Source organism: Pongo abelii, chromosome 19, assembly GCF_028885655.2.
Source record: "Pongo abelii isolate AG06213 chromosome 19, NHGRI_mPonAbe1-v2.0_pri, whole genome shotgun sequence".
NCBI lineage: Eukaryota > Metazoa > Chordata > Mammalia > Primates > Hominidae > Pongo > Pongo abelii.
In genome coordinates this window covers 90,079,166-90,096,601 of record NC_072004.2, presented here as the reverse complement: position 1 = coordinate 90,096,601, position 17,436 = coordinate 90,079,166, and the positions used below count along the sequence as shown (strand labels likewise).

At 44.3% G+C, this 17,436-nt stretch overlaps 1 protein-coding gene across 1 annotated transcript in view; it reads right to left on the bottom strand.

Annotated features, from left to right (window-relative positions):
* Positions 1-10,176, bottom strand: part of RAB37 (RAB37, member RAS oncogene family) — an 81,987-nt gene extending 71,811 nt beyond the window's left edge. Inside the window, exon 1 of the mRNA XM_024234617.3 lies at positions 10,105-10,176. Coding sequence (XP_024090385.1) covers positions 10,105-10,176 — 72 coding nt within the window. The remainder of the gene's footprint in view (positions 1-10,104) is intronic.
* Between the last annotated feature and the right edge of the window lie 7,260 nt (positions 10,177-17,436).

Here is a 17,436-nt window from a genome sequence, read left to right as displayed (position 1 = left end):
GGTCAGGGCCTATGCTATGCTGGTTCTCATGTGTCTGCTATCTGGAGGAGACCTGGTTTCAGGGAAAGGAGAGTGAGGGTCCTGGAGGACATGCCTGCAGAGCTCACCTGGCCTGCCCCTCTGTCTTTCCCAAGCCTCTCTTTGTGTGCCATACTGTCATCCCAAGGGCTGGGATCCTGGTGTTTAGGGTTTGGTTGAGTGTTTTTCAGCCCATGTCTTTGGAGATGTTCATGGAAGGGATCCAGCTTAGTTTCTATGTGTTGGACTCTGCCACGATTGGACAGGGGTCTTTGCACTGGGCACTTCTCAGAAGTGCAACAGGAGTCTCTTCCTTTCTTGGACATGGGCTTGAAGGGATCCCTGCGTTGGGGAGCTCAGAGCCCTCTGACCTTCAGAGGTGGGGCCCCATCCTGGGGCTTTGGGCTTTATAACCCCTCAGATCAGTCAATCAGCCAGGAGCCAGAAGTTGGCAGCCTTGAGAGCTGCAAGCATTTGACCTGGTCCCCAAGGGCTCAGCTTCCCACTATATGGGACTAGAGGTCTTTGACCTTCATGGGCACCAAGATCCACGTGGCACATTGAGCTGCAGTCAAATGTGGCTTGAGTCATCTCTGCCTGTGCCATCCCTCTGATCCACCCAGCCTGCTGGACTCAGCTCCTTGGGGAATGAAGAGTGGGTTTTGTTCCTGGGGACTGGCTTGTGGTGCCCAGTAAATGCTTGCTGAATTGATTCTCAGGATTCTCAGGCAGAAATATCAGATTTCAAGGGGAGCATGTGGACGGGAGTGGTGGTGGGATATAAGGAAATGTCCCCAATCACCTTTCTACTCTTTCATGATTCTTGCCCCTGAAACCCGAGTCCCTAAGGCTCTGACACAGGCCTTGAGTGAGATGGAGGAAGAAGTATGAAATGACAACTCTGGCAATGACTGGCAGAGGTTTCTGAAGACGGAATATCCCTTTCCTTTCCTTCTTCATAACCAGGTCAAGTCCAGGGAATTCTCAAATTCAAAGGCAAGGAGTTCTTAAAGGATTGCAGGAAATACAGACCTGGAGAGAACAGAATGACTGCCTGGCCCAAGGCAGTTAATATATACAGCTGAGGGAGGCAGAGGTGGGGCAAGGGGTAGGGGAGAGGACCTAAGGGTAGAAGGGGCCGGTGGGGTTGTAGATTGAGGCTGTCCCTATACAGTAGCCAGCTACCAACTCATGTCAGCCTGATAGCATTAAACATTTGAATCCTCCAAGTTCCATTTTTTCCCCTGGATTTCATGCTCAGCGAACAATCTCCTGATTATAATGTGGCTTGGCATCTAGGGCAATACATGTCTTGTGAGTCTGATTAACATCAGCCTGACTGGAGAGATGGAGCCACTCTTGGGTGAGTGAGCAAAACCGGCTCTACAGAGCTGAAGGCCACACAATGGACAGCTGTCAATGCCCTAAAGTAGTGACCATCTGTGACCCTCTTGGTGAAGCCCCTTGTCCTCTCCTGACTCTATCCCTCTGCCTCTCTACCTTGCTTGGATTTGACTATAGGCAAATTTCTTAATGTCTCCGTGCCTCAGTTTACTCACCTGTAAAATGAGATTAAAATAGGGTTGTTGTAGGATTAAGTGAGTTAAGAGATGCTAAGTGCTTAGAATATTACATGGCATGCAAGTGCTATCTAAGGGTCTGCTGTAATGATTCAGGCTTCCACAATGCTGGCTGTGACCTTGAGCAAGTCAGTTTTTTCTTTCTTTCTTTCTTTTTTTTTTTTGAGACAGAGCCTTGCTGTGTCACCCAGGCTGGCGTGCAGTGTCGCAATCTCAGCTCACTGCAACCTCCACCTCCTGGGTTCAAGCAATTCTCCTGCCCCAGCCTCCTGAGCAGCTGGGATTACAGGTGCCTGCCACCACACCCAGCTAATTTTTGTGTTTTTAGTAGAGACAGGGTTTCGCCATGTTGGCCAGGCTGGTCTCAAACTACTGACCTCATGATCTGCCCATCTCAGCCTCTCAAAGTGCTGGGATTACAGGCATAAGCCACCATGCCCAGCCATCTGGCCTTTGTTTCCCTGTCCTATTAATATGGAATTAATAGTAACATCTTCTGGAAAAAGCATATGTTAAGTATAAAATGTCTTGGCATATATTAAAGTGTTTTGTAAACTGTAAAATGCTGCACAAATAAACCATATGCTTATTTGGATAATGTATTGGGAACAATCATTAGTCTTACTGGGTCCCTTTGGATTATAGTGCAGAGATGATTTTTAGTATTTCTCACCTGATAACTGAATGAAGCCTGAGGTGGGACCCAGAGAAGGAGGAAGAATCTGGGTAAAGGCATGGGGGAGGCGAGGAGGGAGATTCCAGGGGCTGAAAGGGGGTGTCTGCCTCATCTGGACTGTGTACCAGACTTTATTCCCTTCCAAAGCTTACACTGCTTCTCAGTGTGAGCTTGGGGAGGGTGTTACCAGTTCCTGACTCTCCCCTAGGGGTACTGCTCTAATAAATGACAGTTCCGATTTTTAATAAACAGAGTTGCTGGGAGAGGGTATGAATGCAAAATTCAAACAGGGGAGGGAGGAAGAAGAGGAGGAGAAATGTTTGCTTTGCCTTTTTTTTTTTTTTTTTTTTTTTGAGACAGAGTCTTGCTTTGTCGCCCAGGCTGGAGTGCAGTGGTGCAATCTCGGCTCCCTGCAACCTCAGCCTTCCGGGTTCAAGCGATTCTCCTGCCTCAGCCTCCCAAGTAGCTGGGGTTACAGGCGCCCGCCACCTCGCCCAGCTAATTTTTGTATTTTTACTAGAGACAGAGTTTCCTCATGCTGGCCAGGCTGATCTTGAGCTCCTGACCTCAGGTGATCTGCCCGCCTCGGACTCCCAAAGTGCTGGGATTACAGGACTAAGACACTGTGCCCAGCCTGCTTTGCTTTTAAAAGGCTCATAACAAAAGCTAAGGGGAGACAGAGAACAAAAATGGATGATCACTGGCCCTGCCCACAGCTCATGAGAGGAAGGGTGCGTATGTGTGCATGTGCGGGTGTGCGTGTGTGTGTGTGTGTGTGCCTGTGTGTGTGGTGGCCAGGGGCAGAAGGCTAGCAAGTAAGAGAAAATTTGAACTTAAACACAGCTTGGTTTAAGATACCTAAAAGCATGTGCATTTGCAGAAGCACAAATAATTAAATAACATCCTCATGTTGATGGGTAGAAACTGTCTGCTAATAAGCAAATGAGAAGGTGCTAATAAGCAAATGAAAAGGCACTAATAAGCAAATGAGAAGGTGCTAATAAGCAAATGAAAAGGCACTAATAAGCAAATGAGAAGGGAGGGAGCTGACTTAGGCATCAAGGTCAGGAACCATGTGCTAGGGGAATTCTTGAGCCCTGCACGTCTCAAGTTATTTTCACTGCACCACTCAAGGCCTTGCTCCCTTTGGGAGCAGGGTGAGGCCTGGTGTCATCAGTTAGGGATTAATATTTTCCAGATCTGTTTGTTTGGAGCTGTCTCTCTTGGCCCTAGAAAACCTTCTCTGGTTAAGGGATGGGAGGATGTCCAGGGCCACTCCTAGCTGGGATCTGCATTGCCTGAGTGAGTTAACAAGGAGCTGTGATCTCCATTCCCACTTGCAGTCTCTATGGACTGTTTCTGTTGCCTGAGAAGAGGAGGAAGGAAGCAAGAAGCGTATTGGGATAAATTTAGAGCCACTTCAAATGCCCACTTCAACAATTCTCCAACCTGGTGCTCACCTCTGGCTGTTTACTTCCACCCAGCAAGGCGGAGTTTCCTGCCCTGAAACTGAAGGATGTCCCTCCCCGGAACAGCTTATAAGAGGAAACATTAGGGCAGCAACACAAGTGAGTCTCAGACATTTTCTCACAAAAGGCCCCAGGGACCACAAATTAAAGGAAAGGATGCTTAGGAGAGGAAAGCCTGGAGAGTTTGGAAAACGACTTTGAGGCGCTGGACTGAGTCACCATCATTTCCTGCTGAGGTTATCCTAAGAGAACTAGCAGGCACCACCACTCCCCACACCAGCTGCCTGCTCTGGGATCTGGGCAGGACCGACCTATTAGCCAAAGGAGTCCCAGACGGCCCCAGATTGCCAGTGATGTAATATACACTTCATTTGTTTATCTCTAAGCTTTCAGAACAAGCAAGAGAGGAAAACAAGCCAGTGGAAATATTATACAGGGAGCAGCTAGCTTTTCTTGGCTTTCTTGTTTGTTCCTGAGCTGACAATAGAAATCTTTGAGAATTGGAGCTAGTGCACTTTGAAAACAAAAATCTCTTCTCTTACAGGGCATGGATTTTTCTGTGAATTTGGATTCTTTGAGGACAAATTTGCATACCATTATCATTATTTCATTGAAAAAAAAATAAAAGAAGCACCTGTGGGATAGAGAATGGGAGAGGAACACAGAATGACGAGTATGGTCTTTTGCTGTTTTATTTGTCTTTCTCTTGTACAATTTTCTGGCAGGGAAGGACAACACTGTTGTATCCAGACCTTTCCCTAGGATTAATGGGTGACAGTCCCATGGGGAGGGAGCTAGCTGATGTGTGGAACTCTGTCTTTCCTGGATGTTAACTTTATTTTTTATTTTTTAATTTTAATTTTTTTTTGTTGGGGGACAGAGTCTCACTCTGTCGCCCAGGCTGGAGTGCAATGGTGTGATCTCAGCTCACTGTAACTTCTGCTTCCTGGGTTCAAGTGATTCTCCTGTCTCTGCCTCCTGAGTAGCTGGGATTTCAGGCGTGCACCACCATGGCTGACTCATTTTTGTATTTTTAGTAGAGACGGGTTTCACCATGTTGGCCAAGCTGGTCTTGATTCCTGACCTCATGATCCACCTGCCTCAGCCTCCCAAAGTGCTGGGATTACAGGTGTGAGCCACTGTGCCAAGCCTGGATGTTAACTTTAATCAGAAGCCATAAGTGAGAGAGGACATTTCAAATCGAGTCAGACATGACCTTTTCTTCCTGGGTCATTCCCCTGCAGCTACCTGTATCTTTCTTAGGACACTTCTGGAATTATATAAAAGTATAGCCATTTGTGTGCATGCCTTCTAGGCCACAAGCTTAGTGAAGATGGGAATCATTTGCGTCTATGTTCTCGATAATGACCAGCCTAGTTCTTTACGCTTTGGAAATGTCCAATGCATGTTTGCTGAATGAATCGATGAGGCATGCGGACTTTTGAGGGACATAGAAATTACAAGATGGGTAGTAGAAGAAGGAAGTGAAGAATGAGTGCAAGAGATGGGGGAGAGTGGCAGATATTACCTGCTCGCCTTTTCGTTTCTCCCAGAAGAGGTGTTAGAGCAGTCGGAGGAAATGGAAATACTTTGGAAGACAGAGACCTGGTAATCCCTTTTCACCCAAGAAGAACCAAGCCCTGGATGAATGGATGAGCAGCTCACATTTTTCTGCCCCCCACCCCCAGTCTTTCTGAGACTGACTTTGTCCTAGGAATTGTTCGTCCCTCTGGAAGCTAGTCTGGTATGTGGGTGTTCCTTAGAGCCCTGGTGATGGGGAATTAGGAAGTAAGAGCTTGAACTGAAGCCCTTTTGTCCTAATTCACTGGTGTCTGGGGCAAAAGCTTGCCCTCTCTGTGAAAATGAAATGAAAATCTTTTCATTTTCCCGGAGCTCAAGGTCAGACCCTGGCACAGTAGGGACCCAATCCGTGGGTTGTTCCTGAACCCCTACCCCATACCATTGCCCTGGATGGCTCTCGAAGCTGGTGGCAAGAGAGAACTGAGAGTTCTCTAAGGAAGAGAGCGGCCAGGTTGCTCCTTTGTTTTAAATTATTTAGCTGCATCAAATATTCAGATTTGTGGCAACAACAACTCTATTTAAAAACTCCAGGCACATGATGGATGAGCTCAACATTTTCAGTCAGTTCCCAGCTTCCAGCCCACCCTACGGGAATCTTCTAAGAATTACTTGGGCTTGCCTGGGTCAGCCTCCAACTATTGGGACCAGCTAAAGTGCAAGAGCTACACAATGCTTATCATGATATTTGGCGTATGTTTTTCATATAAATGAATTTCATCAAGTCCCATACATCACCTCCAAGAGAAAAAAGATATTCAACTTAGGAATTCAGAACTGGGATGTTTGCATAGAAGTCACACTTTTTGTATAGATGGGTTGTGTGAGTTTGTTTCCACGGACTTCTGCCTGTGAAATACGTGGTGTATGTGTTTCTGAGGTTCTCTGTGTATGAAGCTGCTGCTCTTCTCACAAAGCTCATCATTTTAGGCGAGACTGAATGTGACACCCATTGAAGCTGCTTTGGAGCCCAAGATGCATGCCCTAATACGACCACTTTTTTTTTTTTTTTCAGATGGAGTCTCACTCTGTCACCAGGCTGGAGTGCAGTGGCATGATCTTGGTTCACTGCAACCTCTGCCTCCCGGGTTAAAGCGATTCTCCTGCCTTAGCCTCCTGAGTAGCTGGGACTACAGTTGCATGCCACCACCCCCGGCTAATATTTGTATTTTTAGTAGAAATGGGGTTTCACCATATTGGCCAGGATGGTCTCTATCTCCTGACCTCATGATTTGTCCTCCTTGGCCTCCCAAAGTGCTGGGAGCCACCGTGCCCAGCCAATACAACCACTTTTATTGAATGCTTCCTATATTCCAGAGATTTTATATATATGCTTTACATTATATTATCTAACATCCTTGCTCAAAAATAATAAGGCAGGTATTATCATTCCTATTTTATAGCTAAGAAAAGTAAGACTCATAGATGTTGTTCAAAGTCACATCAAGTTTTGGCTTATTCCAAGCCTGGAGTTTCGTTTCATCATACAACAATATCTCTTCTCTGACAAGTTTCTAGGACTACCCTACATAACATCTGCTGTGCTGTCAAAACGCGAGGATACTTCTTCCTCTATAATGATAATCTCTGGGGGAGGGTGTGTGTCAAGTGGAATGTGGGAGTGGGGCTCTTGGGAAGCTGACAAGGTTCTATTTCTTTCTCTTGATAGTGGTTGCACAGGTATGTTCACTTCGTGATAATTCACCAAGGTAGACACATAGATTCAGGATTTTTTGGTGTTTGTCTTATTTCTTTTTGTTTTTTTGAGATGGAGTCTTGCTCTGTCAATGAAGCTGGAGTGCAGTGGTGTGATCTTGGCTCACTGCAGTCTCCACCTCCTCGGTTCAAGTGATTCTCCTGTCTCAGCCTCCCTGGTAGCTGAGATTACAGGAGTGTGTTACCACGCCTAGCTGATTTTTGTATTTTTAGTAGAGACAAAGTTTTGCCACGTTGGCCAGGCTGGTCTTGAACTCCTGACCTCAAGAGATCTGCCCGCCTCAGCTTCCCAAAGTGGTGTTTGTTATGTGTCAATAACAAGTCTATTTAAAAAATCATTTCTCCACGCTGGGCATGGTGGCTCATACGTATAATGCCAGCACTTTGGGAGGCTGAGCGGGTGGATCTCTTGAGGCCAGGAGTTTGAGACCAGCCTGGTCAGCATGGTGAAACTCTGTCTCTACAAAACAACAACAAACAAAAAATTAGCCAGGCATGGTGACACATGCCTGCAGTTCCAGTTACTGGGGAGGCTGAGGTGGGAGAATCGCTTGAGCCTGGGAGGCAGAGGTTGCAGTGAGCTGAGATCACACCACTGCATTCCAGCCTGGGCGACAGAGTGAGACCCCACTTCAAAAAAAGAATTTATCCTAGCAATTAATGTTGGAGGGAAGCCCTGCTTCTCATGGACAATAGACACTAATTAATCAATGGGAACTCCTTGGACTCTACTACATAGTAATTTTTAAAATAATACAAATAAGTTGATGCCCTACCCCTTTACAAAAAGAGTTTTAAGTGGATCACAATAAAACATCATGCACAATCATAAAGTAGTATTAGGAGGAGGTTGTCAGCACTACATAAGAAGGAAAACTTTCCTTACATACATATGTCACTCTGCTGGGCACCACAGAAGGTTTAAGGCTGGCTCCTGCTCTCAGGGTGCTCACACAGCCAAGCTGATGACATCGAGCCTTTACTAGTAGTAAATAGACACTTGCCTTTAAATATGTTGGAACTTGTTGGAATGGGTTCCCACTCTCAATTTGGTGATCAATAAACTCAAAGGAAGTAAAAGTCTTCATGGACTACATCCTACATTTCATGTGTGGGTAATTGAAATGGAAAATACCACATCTGATCAATATTTTGAACAATCTGAGCTCCCAATCTTAAAGCTTTCAAAATGAGTATTTACACCTTTATAAGATGGTATAAACTTGGAGAGACCCACATATCTAGTTGCCAGGACAATTTTGTAATTGATTTGTAATTATGTTCCTCTGCTTGCATAAACTTTTTTTTTTTTTTTTTTGAGACAAGGTCTTGCTTTGTTGCCCAGGCTAGAGTGGAGGGCAGTGGTGTGATTTCAGCTCACTGCAGTCTCTGCCTCCCAGGCTCAAGCAATTCTCCTGCCTCAGCCTCCTGAGTAGCTGGGATCACAGGTGCACACCACCATGCCCAGCTAATTTTTGTATTTTTAGTAGAGACGGGTTTTACCATGTTGGTGAGGCTGGTCTTGAACCCTTGACCTCAAGTGATCCATCGCCTCGGCCTCCCAAAGTGCTGAGATTACAGGCGTGAGCCACCATGCCTGGCCTCACATGCACTTTTTACTGGGCTAAATTTACAACATCAAATAGCACAGAACTTCTTCTAGTTTACTTCAAACTGTGATGGCTTTAAAATTTCTAGACTGGGGTAGTTGTTATACATTTTTTCTCCTTCTCTATATCCTAGGAATTCAGAGACCTGGAGGGAGAAGACACATGGACTGTCAGATCTAGAGACCTGCTTCCTTCAATAGCTGATTTTCTTTCATTTGTGTCAGAAACAGGCAGCATGGCACAGAGCCATGCACCTAAAACTTTATTGTGCATATTTATTCCTAGAGATCTTGTTAAAATGCAGATTCAGATTCAGCCAATCTAGGGTCAGGGCTTTCTATTGTAATAAGTTCCGAGGTAATGCCAATGCTGCTGGTCCATGGACTGCACACTTTGATGAGAAGTTTAGTAAGGATATAGAGGAAAGAATACTACACGTGGAGTAGTAATTTCTGGCTTTTAGTATCAGCTCTGCCTTTACCAGCTTGCTTTCTTGGACAAGTCATTTTGCCTCTCTGGATTTTAGTTTCCTCAAATATAAGCTGTGTGATAGAGGAGGAGGTTGGGTTAGGTTATTTCAAAGCTTGCATTCATAGACTCTTCAAAGTGATGTTTTGATTAAAAAACTCCACCTATAGGATCACGTACAGCCTTTCAAGTGACTAACAGGTGAACTGGCATTATCAAAGCAGAAAATATAAGGGCTGCAGCAGGATGGCATGGCAAAGTCAGAGAAAGGGAAGGTGAGCCATAATAACTTCTTATGGCAAATATAACACTTTGATTCTTTCAGAGTGATGGATTTTGAATTAAAACTGTTATCCTGAGAGAGGCTACTATTTTTCCCAGCAACTATCTTAGGGGGAGACCTGCATTACTGAAAACTGAGTTGCATAAGAAACTTGAGTGAAGGAAGCAATGGATATGTTAGTGCTTTGAAATAAGCAAATGCTTACAGGGGCTGTGAGGGAGTCATGGCTGGAGGGAAGCTTTCTGGAGCCATGAGGGAGTCTGGTTTGAAAACAGCAGTTCATCTCTGCTGCAGACCATTTATCTAATTTCAGACAAATTGGCCAGAAATTCAGGTATTTGGCCGCTGCTAGCAGACATAACAGGGACAAATGCAGTCTCCTACAAGGGTTAGGAGAGCAAAGGTGCCAGGGGGCACCCAGGGGCATAAATAGGCAAGGAGAAGGAGGGGGTGAAAAAGGAACACAGATGATTTAAGTGAATGAATGAAGCTTCTGACCTTCTGAGCCTCTGGCGGCAGCCCTTCCCCAAGAGCCCACACATCTCTATTTTGAGCAGGAAACAGGATCAGACAGAAAGGGCTCCCCAGACTCACAGATACAAGCTAGTTTCTCATTAAGTTCCAAAGCAAAGTCAGGGGAGTGGAGAAAACTCCTGGTGCTGGCACCTCTTCCAACGTTAGGTTGAGGAATACAGGAGATATTTACCTTATGCAGGATGTGCTCGTTGAAGTCAGGGCCAGCTCCTCCCTGGTAGGAATCGAGTCTCTGCAGGTCCATGCCCGGCTTGGAGCTCGCCGCTCCGGCTCTCCCTGCGCTCTGCGTCAGCGCTTCCAGGAGCTCGGTTCGAGCTCCGCTGGGTGCGGCAGGCTCGGGTCTGAGCCCTGCGCGCCGGGCCGCTTCCGTTTTCAGCACTGGACAGTTCCCCGCAGGGGCCGCGGCGCGGTACCAGGCGGGCAGGCGGCCACGCTCTTCCTGGACTGAGCGTTTCAGCACCAGAAACAGCGTTGTGCGCCTGCGACCAGAGTTCTGAGATCCTGTCCGCTCCAATCCCTGCCTCTTAGGACTCCAGGATGCTGGCAGGGACGCAAGATTTGGATCCGGCTGGTGATCCCTGCGTATTTCATTCAGCTACCAGACTCCGGAGGCTCAGCACCCGGCTGCGTTCTCAGGGCATTGCGGTCCCGGGAGCTCACCGTTCCTGATTCCGAGCGAACGGGCATCTCCGTCACCACGCAGCTCAGCGCAGCGCAGCTCTCCTCACACGTTTGCAGAGGCGAAGTCCTGCGGCGCTGGCGGCGCTTCTGTTTTTGTCCCTGGACAATTCTCTCCAGGATGTATGAGATAAATAGAGGTTCTAAGTCTGAGGTCGACAGTAGATGGGTCTTAGGTGTCCCCAAAGTCCCTGAAATATGCAAAATTCTGTTTACCTGCGTTTTCCTAGGGAGAAGGTCCAGGGCTTTAATCACATTCTCTCCAGCACACATGACTGCAAGAAGTTAAGGACAATGGGCTCAGGAGAGGCAGATGGTGGTTTGGTTAGGAGCATAGGCTCCAGGATTCAAATCATGATTCTCAAAATTATTAGTTGTGCAACCTCGGACAAATTAATCTCGCCTAATTGTCCACAAAATGGAGATAACATTATAATAGTACCTGTCTCATGGTTTTGTTCTGAGGATTTAATGAGTTAATTCATGTAAAAAGCCTAGAACAGTGCCCGGCGTGTACTAAGAACTCAATAAATGTGAGCTACTATGCTCTCCTGGCAGGGGATGAAGAGCTCTGGCTACTTCCCCTATACATCAGGGGAGTCCTGCTGCTGCGACCTTTGATTGGCAAAATTGCATCATCACCTGGAATAGGAGAGCATGAGGCTGACCACAATGGGAACTGGAGGCTGAGACTGTGGTCCCTGGGATTATTATCAGATTACTAAGGACAAGTCCTAGTACCAGCCACGGGCCCTTGGAGTCAATATCAACATGGAAGGAAACAGCCAGGCTTAGGGTTAAAAGAGTGCATTTTATTCCTAGGTTTCACTCCTTTTTGGCTGAGTTGTGTGAGCCAGACCACTCGTGTTCCCTGGGATTACTTATGTTTTCTCATCTGCAAAATAGGTAGAGTAATCTATGCCCACTTTATTGGGTTTGGGGGAAGAGTGAGACAATGTGTATGAAAAGCTTTTATTTTCTTTTAAATTGTAAAGCAAATTTCATTTATAAGGTGTTATTATTGCTGGAATCACTAGACTGTAGATACTCAATGAATATTGATTAAATGAACAAAGCTAGGGAACGAATCTGTTTGTTTTATGAGATTCTCACTGAGCTGATTTTGTTTTTGTTTTTGTTTTGTTTGTTTGTTTTCAGCCTGTGACAAATACATAACATCCAATGGTTGGGGTTCTTAATGTGAGGTGGATAAATGGATGTTAGGGGAACTTTGCAACATTGATAACATTACACAAAGTTTTGCTTCTGTGCCTTTTTCTGGGAGAGAAGAAATCTCCAGAAGAAGAAATGAATCCCATAGATTTTATTAAGTTCTCAAAGTTGTCTGTACTCAAAAAAGTACGGGTAGCTTAGACTTAACTTTCTCCTGAGCTTCCTCACCAACCCTGACTACTATAGATAAGAAGATTCTAGAGGCTTTGCCTGGAACCTCACATTCCTTGGAAGGGTCACTCCTCAGGGTCTTGTTTGGAGTTCTGAAGGTTCAGAAACATGATTCTGTTTGTTCAGGTTTATAGAGCAAATAGCAGAGGATCTGAACCAATCCAGATTTGGTGATGGAAGACTTTCATGAGAAATGATGTTTAAGCTGAGATCTGAAGGAAAAGTGGGCATTGATTGAAGAGGGTGTTGGTGGTGGGGTGATTCCAGGCAAAGCGATCGGTATACGCAGAGGCTTTAAGGTGTGAAGAGCTAGAAAAGACCAGTGTGGCTAGAGTCCTGAGAAAGATGGGAGAAGGGTAATGGGAGACCAATCTAGAGATAGATAAGGACCAGATCATGTGGATAATGTTAAGGGTTTTGAACTTCATTCTAAGGGCAATGTGAAGCCATTGAAGGACTTCAAGTAGGGAAATGGCATGGCTAGATCTGGGTTTTAAGGATACTACTTTGGCTACTGTATAGAGAATGAGTTAAGTCAAGAATGAATGTGCTCTTTTATTGATTTATAAAATCGATTTTTGTATTATGGGCATTAATCCTTTATGTCATAAATATTGCATTATTTTCCATAGATTTCTTTTCTTTTCTTTCTTGTTTTTTTGAGACATGGTCTCACTCTGTCACCCGAGCTAGAGTGCAGTGGCTCAGTTAAAGCTCACTGCAGTCTCGACCTCCCGGGCTCAAGTGATCCTCCTGCCTGAACCCTCTGACTAGCCGGGACAACAGGTGTGTGCCACCGTGCCTGGCTAATCTTTGTATCTTTTTTAGAGACGGGTTTTGCCACATTGCCCAGGCTTGAACTCCTGGACTTGAACAACCTGCCTGCCTCAGCCTCCCAAATTGCTGGGATTACAGGCGTGAGCCACTGCACCTGGCTGTGGATTACTTTTCAATGATTAACTTTATTTATGTTTTTATTATACTGTATTAAAGTTTTTAGTCTTTAAGTTTGGGCTGAGCATGAGCAGGCATTAGCTAGGCAGAAGAGATCATCAGAAGGCATATTGTTGAGTGTGAACCCCAAATATCTGAGACAACTCTCAGTGAATTTAGGAAGTTTATTTTGCCAAAGTTAGGGACACACACCACGATACAGCCTCAGGAGGTCCTGATGGCATGCTCAAAGTGGTCGGGGGGCAGCTTGGTTTATGTATTTTAGGGAGACATGAGACATCAATATATGTCAGATGTACACTGGTTTGGTCCAGAAAGGAAGGACAATTTGAAGTGGGGAGGCTTCTTGGTCAAAGGTAGGTAAGAGAAAAATGTTTGCATTCTTTTGAGTTTCTGATTAGTCTCTCCAAAGGAAGCAATCAGATATGTATCTATCTCAGTGAGCAGAGGGATGACTTTGAATAGAATGGGAGGCAGGTTTGCCCTAAGCAGTTCCCAGCCTGACTTTTCCCTTTAGCTTAGTGATTTTGGGGTCCCAAGATTCATTTTTCCTTTCACATGAGCAAATAATAAAAGTAAAGGAAAGTAGGTATTCTTTAGAGAATGTGTCCGTTATATAACAATACTATTAATTTACAAGTACATATGTTGTGTCTTCCTATTCTTTCAAATTTGTTAAGATGTGTTTTGAGGTCTTATCTTGGTGAGCATTCTAGGTGAGGTTGAGAAGAATGTGTGTTTTGTTATTGTTGGATAGAGCATTCTATAAATGCCAATCAGATCTAGCTGATTGATAGTGTTCTTCAAGTCAACTATTCCTTTATGTATTATATTCCTGCTAGATCTATCAGTTACTGACAGAGGGTTTTGAATTCTCCATCACTACAGTGGATTTGTCTTTTTCTCTTTGTATTTCTATTTGTTTTTGCCTCATGTGTTTTGACACTCTGTTATCAGGTGCATGCACATTTCTTGGAGAACTAATTCCCTTTGTCATTAGGTAGGGTTCCCGTTTACTCCTAACAATTTTCCCTATTCTAAGTCTTCTTTGTCTGGAATTAACATCGCTACTCCAGTTTTCTTTTGATCAGTGTGTCGTATAACTTCTTCCATCCCTTTATTTTTAAACTTTGGAGTCTTTATATTTAAAGTGTATTTCTGGTAGGTAGCATATAATTGGATCTTCCTCTTTTATCACCTCTGACAATCTCTGTCCTTTAATTAGTGTATTAAGCCATTCATATATAAAGTGATTGTTACTATATTTGGATTAATATTGACCATGTTTGTAACTGCTTTTTATTCATTTACAGATGCTACTGCTTCTGCACTCTCTGAGCAATTTATATGATTTTTAAAAATTTTATCTTCTCTCAGAATATCAGTACAAAATTCTTCTTAAAAAATTTTAGGCCAGGCACAGTAGCTCACACCTGTAATCCCAGCACTTTGGGAGGCTGAGGTGGGTAGATCACCTGAGGTCAGGAGTTTGAGACCGGCCTGGCCAACATAGTGAAACCCTGTCTCTACTAAAAAAAAAAAAAAATTAGCCAGGTGTGGTGGTGCGTGCCTGTAATCCCAGCTACTCAGGAGGCTGAGGCAGGAGAATCACTTGAACCTGGGAGTCAGAATTTGCAGTGAGCCAAGATCGCTTCATTGCACCCCAGCCTGGGCAACAAGAGTGAAACTCCATCTGAAAAAAAATTTAAGCAGTTCTTTTTAGAGTTTACAGTATATTCTTAAAACTAAATCTACCTTCAAATAGCACTATTTCTGCTTCATGTGTAGTGCAGGTGCCTTAAAAACAGTATTCCTGAGTCCTCCCTTCCAGCCTTCTGACATTGCTATCATTTATGTCATTTATCCACTTGCTATAATCATTAAATACTGACTACTATTGTTACTTTAAACAGTTATCTTTTAGATCAATTAAGAATAGGAAAAATAAGATTTTTATTTGAACTTCATTTACACCTTCTCTGACACCCTTCTTTGCTTCATATAGATCCAAGTTTCTGATATGTGTCACTGTCCTGCTTGAAAAAAAATTTTTTCAACGTCTCTTGCAAGGGAAGTCAGCTGATGACAAATTCCTCAGTTGTTTGTCTGATAGTATCTATTTCTTCTTCATTTTTTTAAAGAAATGGGATCTTGCTATGTTGTCCAGGCTGGAGTGAAGTGGCTATTCACAAGTAGGATTATAGTACACTGCAGCCCCAAATTCCTGGGCTCAAGTGATCCTTCTGCCTCAGCTTCCCAAGTAGCTGGAACTACCAGTGCATAGTACCATGCCCAGATAATTTTTTAATTTTTTTGTAGAGATGAGGTCTTGCTATGTTGCCTAGGCTGGTCTTGAACTTCTGGCCTCAAAGGATCCTCCTACCTCAACTTCCCAAACGGCTAACACTGCAGGCACACACCACCATGCCCAGTGCTTCTTCATTTTTGAAGGATAATTTCCCTGGATATAGAATCCTAGGTTGGTGATCTTCCCCTCTAACACTTTAAATATTTCATACTACTGTCTTTTTGCTTGCTTACTTTCTTTTTTAAATTATTTTTGTCTAATTTTTAATTTTTGTGGATACATACTAGTTGTACGTATTCATGGGGTACATGTTATTATTTTTATGTAAGTGTACAATGTGAATGAGCAAATCAGGGTAGTTGGGATATCCATCACCTTAAACATTTATGATTTCTTTGTGTTAGGAACATTCCAAATTCACTCCTGTAGTTATTTTGAAATATACGTTCAATTATTGTTAACTATAGTCATCCTGTTTTCCTACCAATGCTTGCTTACTTTCTGAGGAGAAGTTTACTATAATTTTTTTTAAACTTTGTTTTATTTGAGATGGAGTTTCATTCTTGTTGCCCGGGCTGGAGTGCAACAGTGCGATCTCAGCTCACTGCAAACTCCGCCTCTCAGGTTCAAGCGATTCTCCTCCTTAGCCTCCCGAGTAGCTGAGATTACAGGCATGCGCCACCACACCCGGTTAATTTTGTATTTTTAGTAGAGATGGGGTTTCTCCATGTTGGTCAGGCTGGTCTCGAACTCCCGACCTCAGGTGATCTGTCCACCTCGGCCTCTCAAAGTCCTGGGATTACAGGCATGAGCCACCGTACCTGGCAATTTACTGTAATTTTTATTCTAGCTCCTCTGCAGGAAGCCTACTTTTTCCTCCTTAGGGTTCTTTCAAGATTTTTCTCTTTGTTTTTGGTTTTCCCAGTCATCACCATGAGAACCTGGTGGGGTTCCTGGAGATAAAGTCCATGAAAATGTGGGTGCCCACCTAAGACTGACCCCCAGGAGCTTCTCACTTTCAAATTAGTCCATACTCAGCCTCCAACAGTTCCTCAAAATTACCATATAAGTGTTCCTACCAGCTCATGGTTCCGGTGGCTTCTGCTCCAGGTAAGCAGATCTCAGCTGTGACTTTCTGGATGCACTTGTCTCTCCAGATTTCAAAGGAGCAGGTTTCCCCGCAAACTCGGTTCTCTGATGGTCCAAGAAAAGTCATTGATTTTGATCTTGTTCAACTTTTTCCTATTGTAAGGGTGGGGATGATGACCTCTAGCTCTTCACTTGTCAAAGCTAAAACTAAAAGTCCTTCATTTAGATTAGAGTATTATCTTTCCTGGGAAAAATACCAAAAAATTCTCAAGCTCTAATCATTTTTTTTTTTTTTTAGCTTCATGCCCTTTGGACCTTTTTTTTTGTGACATTCTAAATTAACACAATAATTTAAAAAGTCAAGTTATTCTCATAGTAATTACATTTTGGATTGATCTCTTTCTGAGATTTGGGGACATTCAAGTGTCATTGGTAAGTACATTTGCAGACCATCTCTCAGGATGGGTGGCTCATTCTGCAGGGCTTCTGATTTAAAAGTTTTAGAAGTGACATTTTCTAATCCTGTCTGCATGTGCTAGGGAGGTCATTTGTATGGATAAGGACTGTCTCATGCATGTTTCCCCAAACAGGGAGGGGCAGCTTTCTTGCCAGCTGTTAACTCCCCTCTCCTGTAGCTGCCTCTTGCCTCAGCTCCCTCTGTCTGGGAAATGTTTCTGCCATATGGAGTCCTAAGGTGTGTCTCTAAGTTTCCTCTTCCAGTCCTAGTTATCAGGGTGTGAATATTGACTTTTCTGTGTTCAATTCCTCTTCTTTGTTTGTTTGTTTTTTGAGACGGAGTCTCGCACTGTCGCCTGGGCTGGAGTGCAGTGGCATGATCTTGGCTCACTGCAACCTCCGCCTTCCGGATTCAAGCGATTCTCCTGCCTCAGCCTCCCGAGTAGCTGGGATTACAGGTGCCCACCACCATGCCCAGCTAATTTTTTGTATTTTTAGTAGAGACGAGGTTTCACCATATTGGCCAGGCTGGTCTCAAACTCCTGACCTTGTGATTCGCTCTCCTCGGCCTCCCAAAGTCCTGGGATTACAGGCGTGAGCCATCGCACCTGCCAA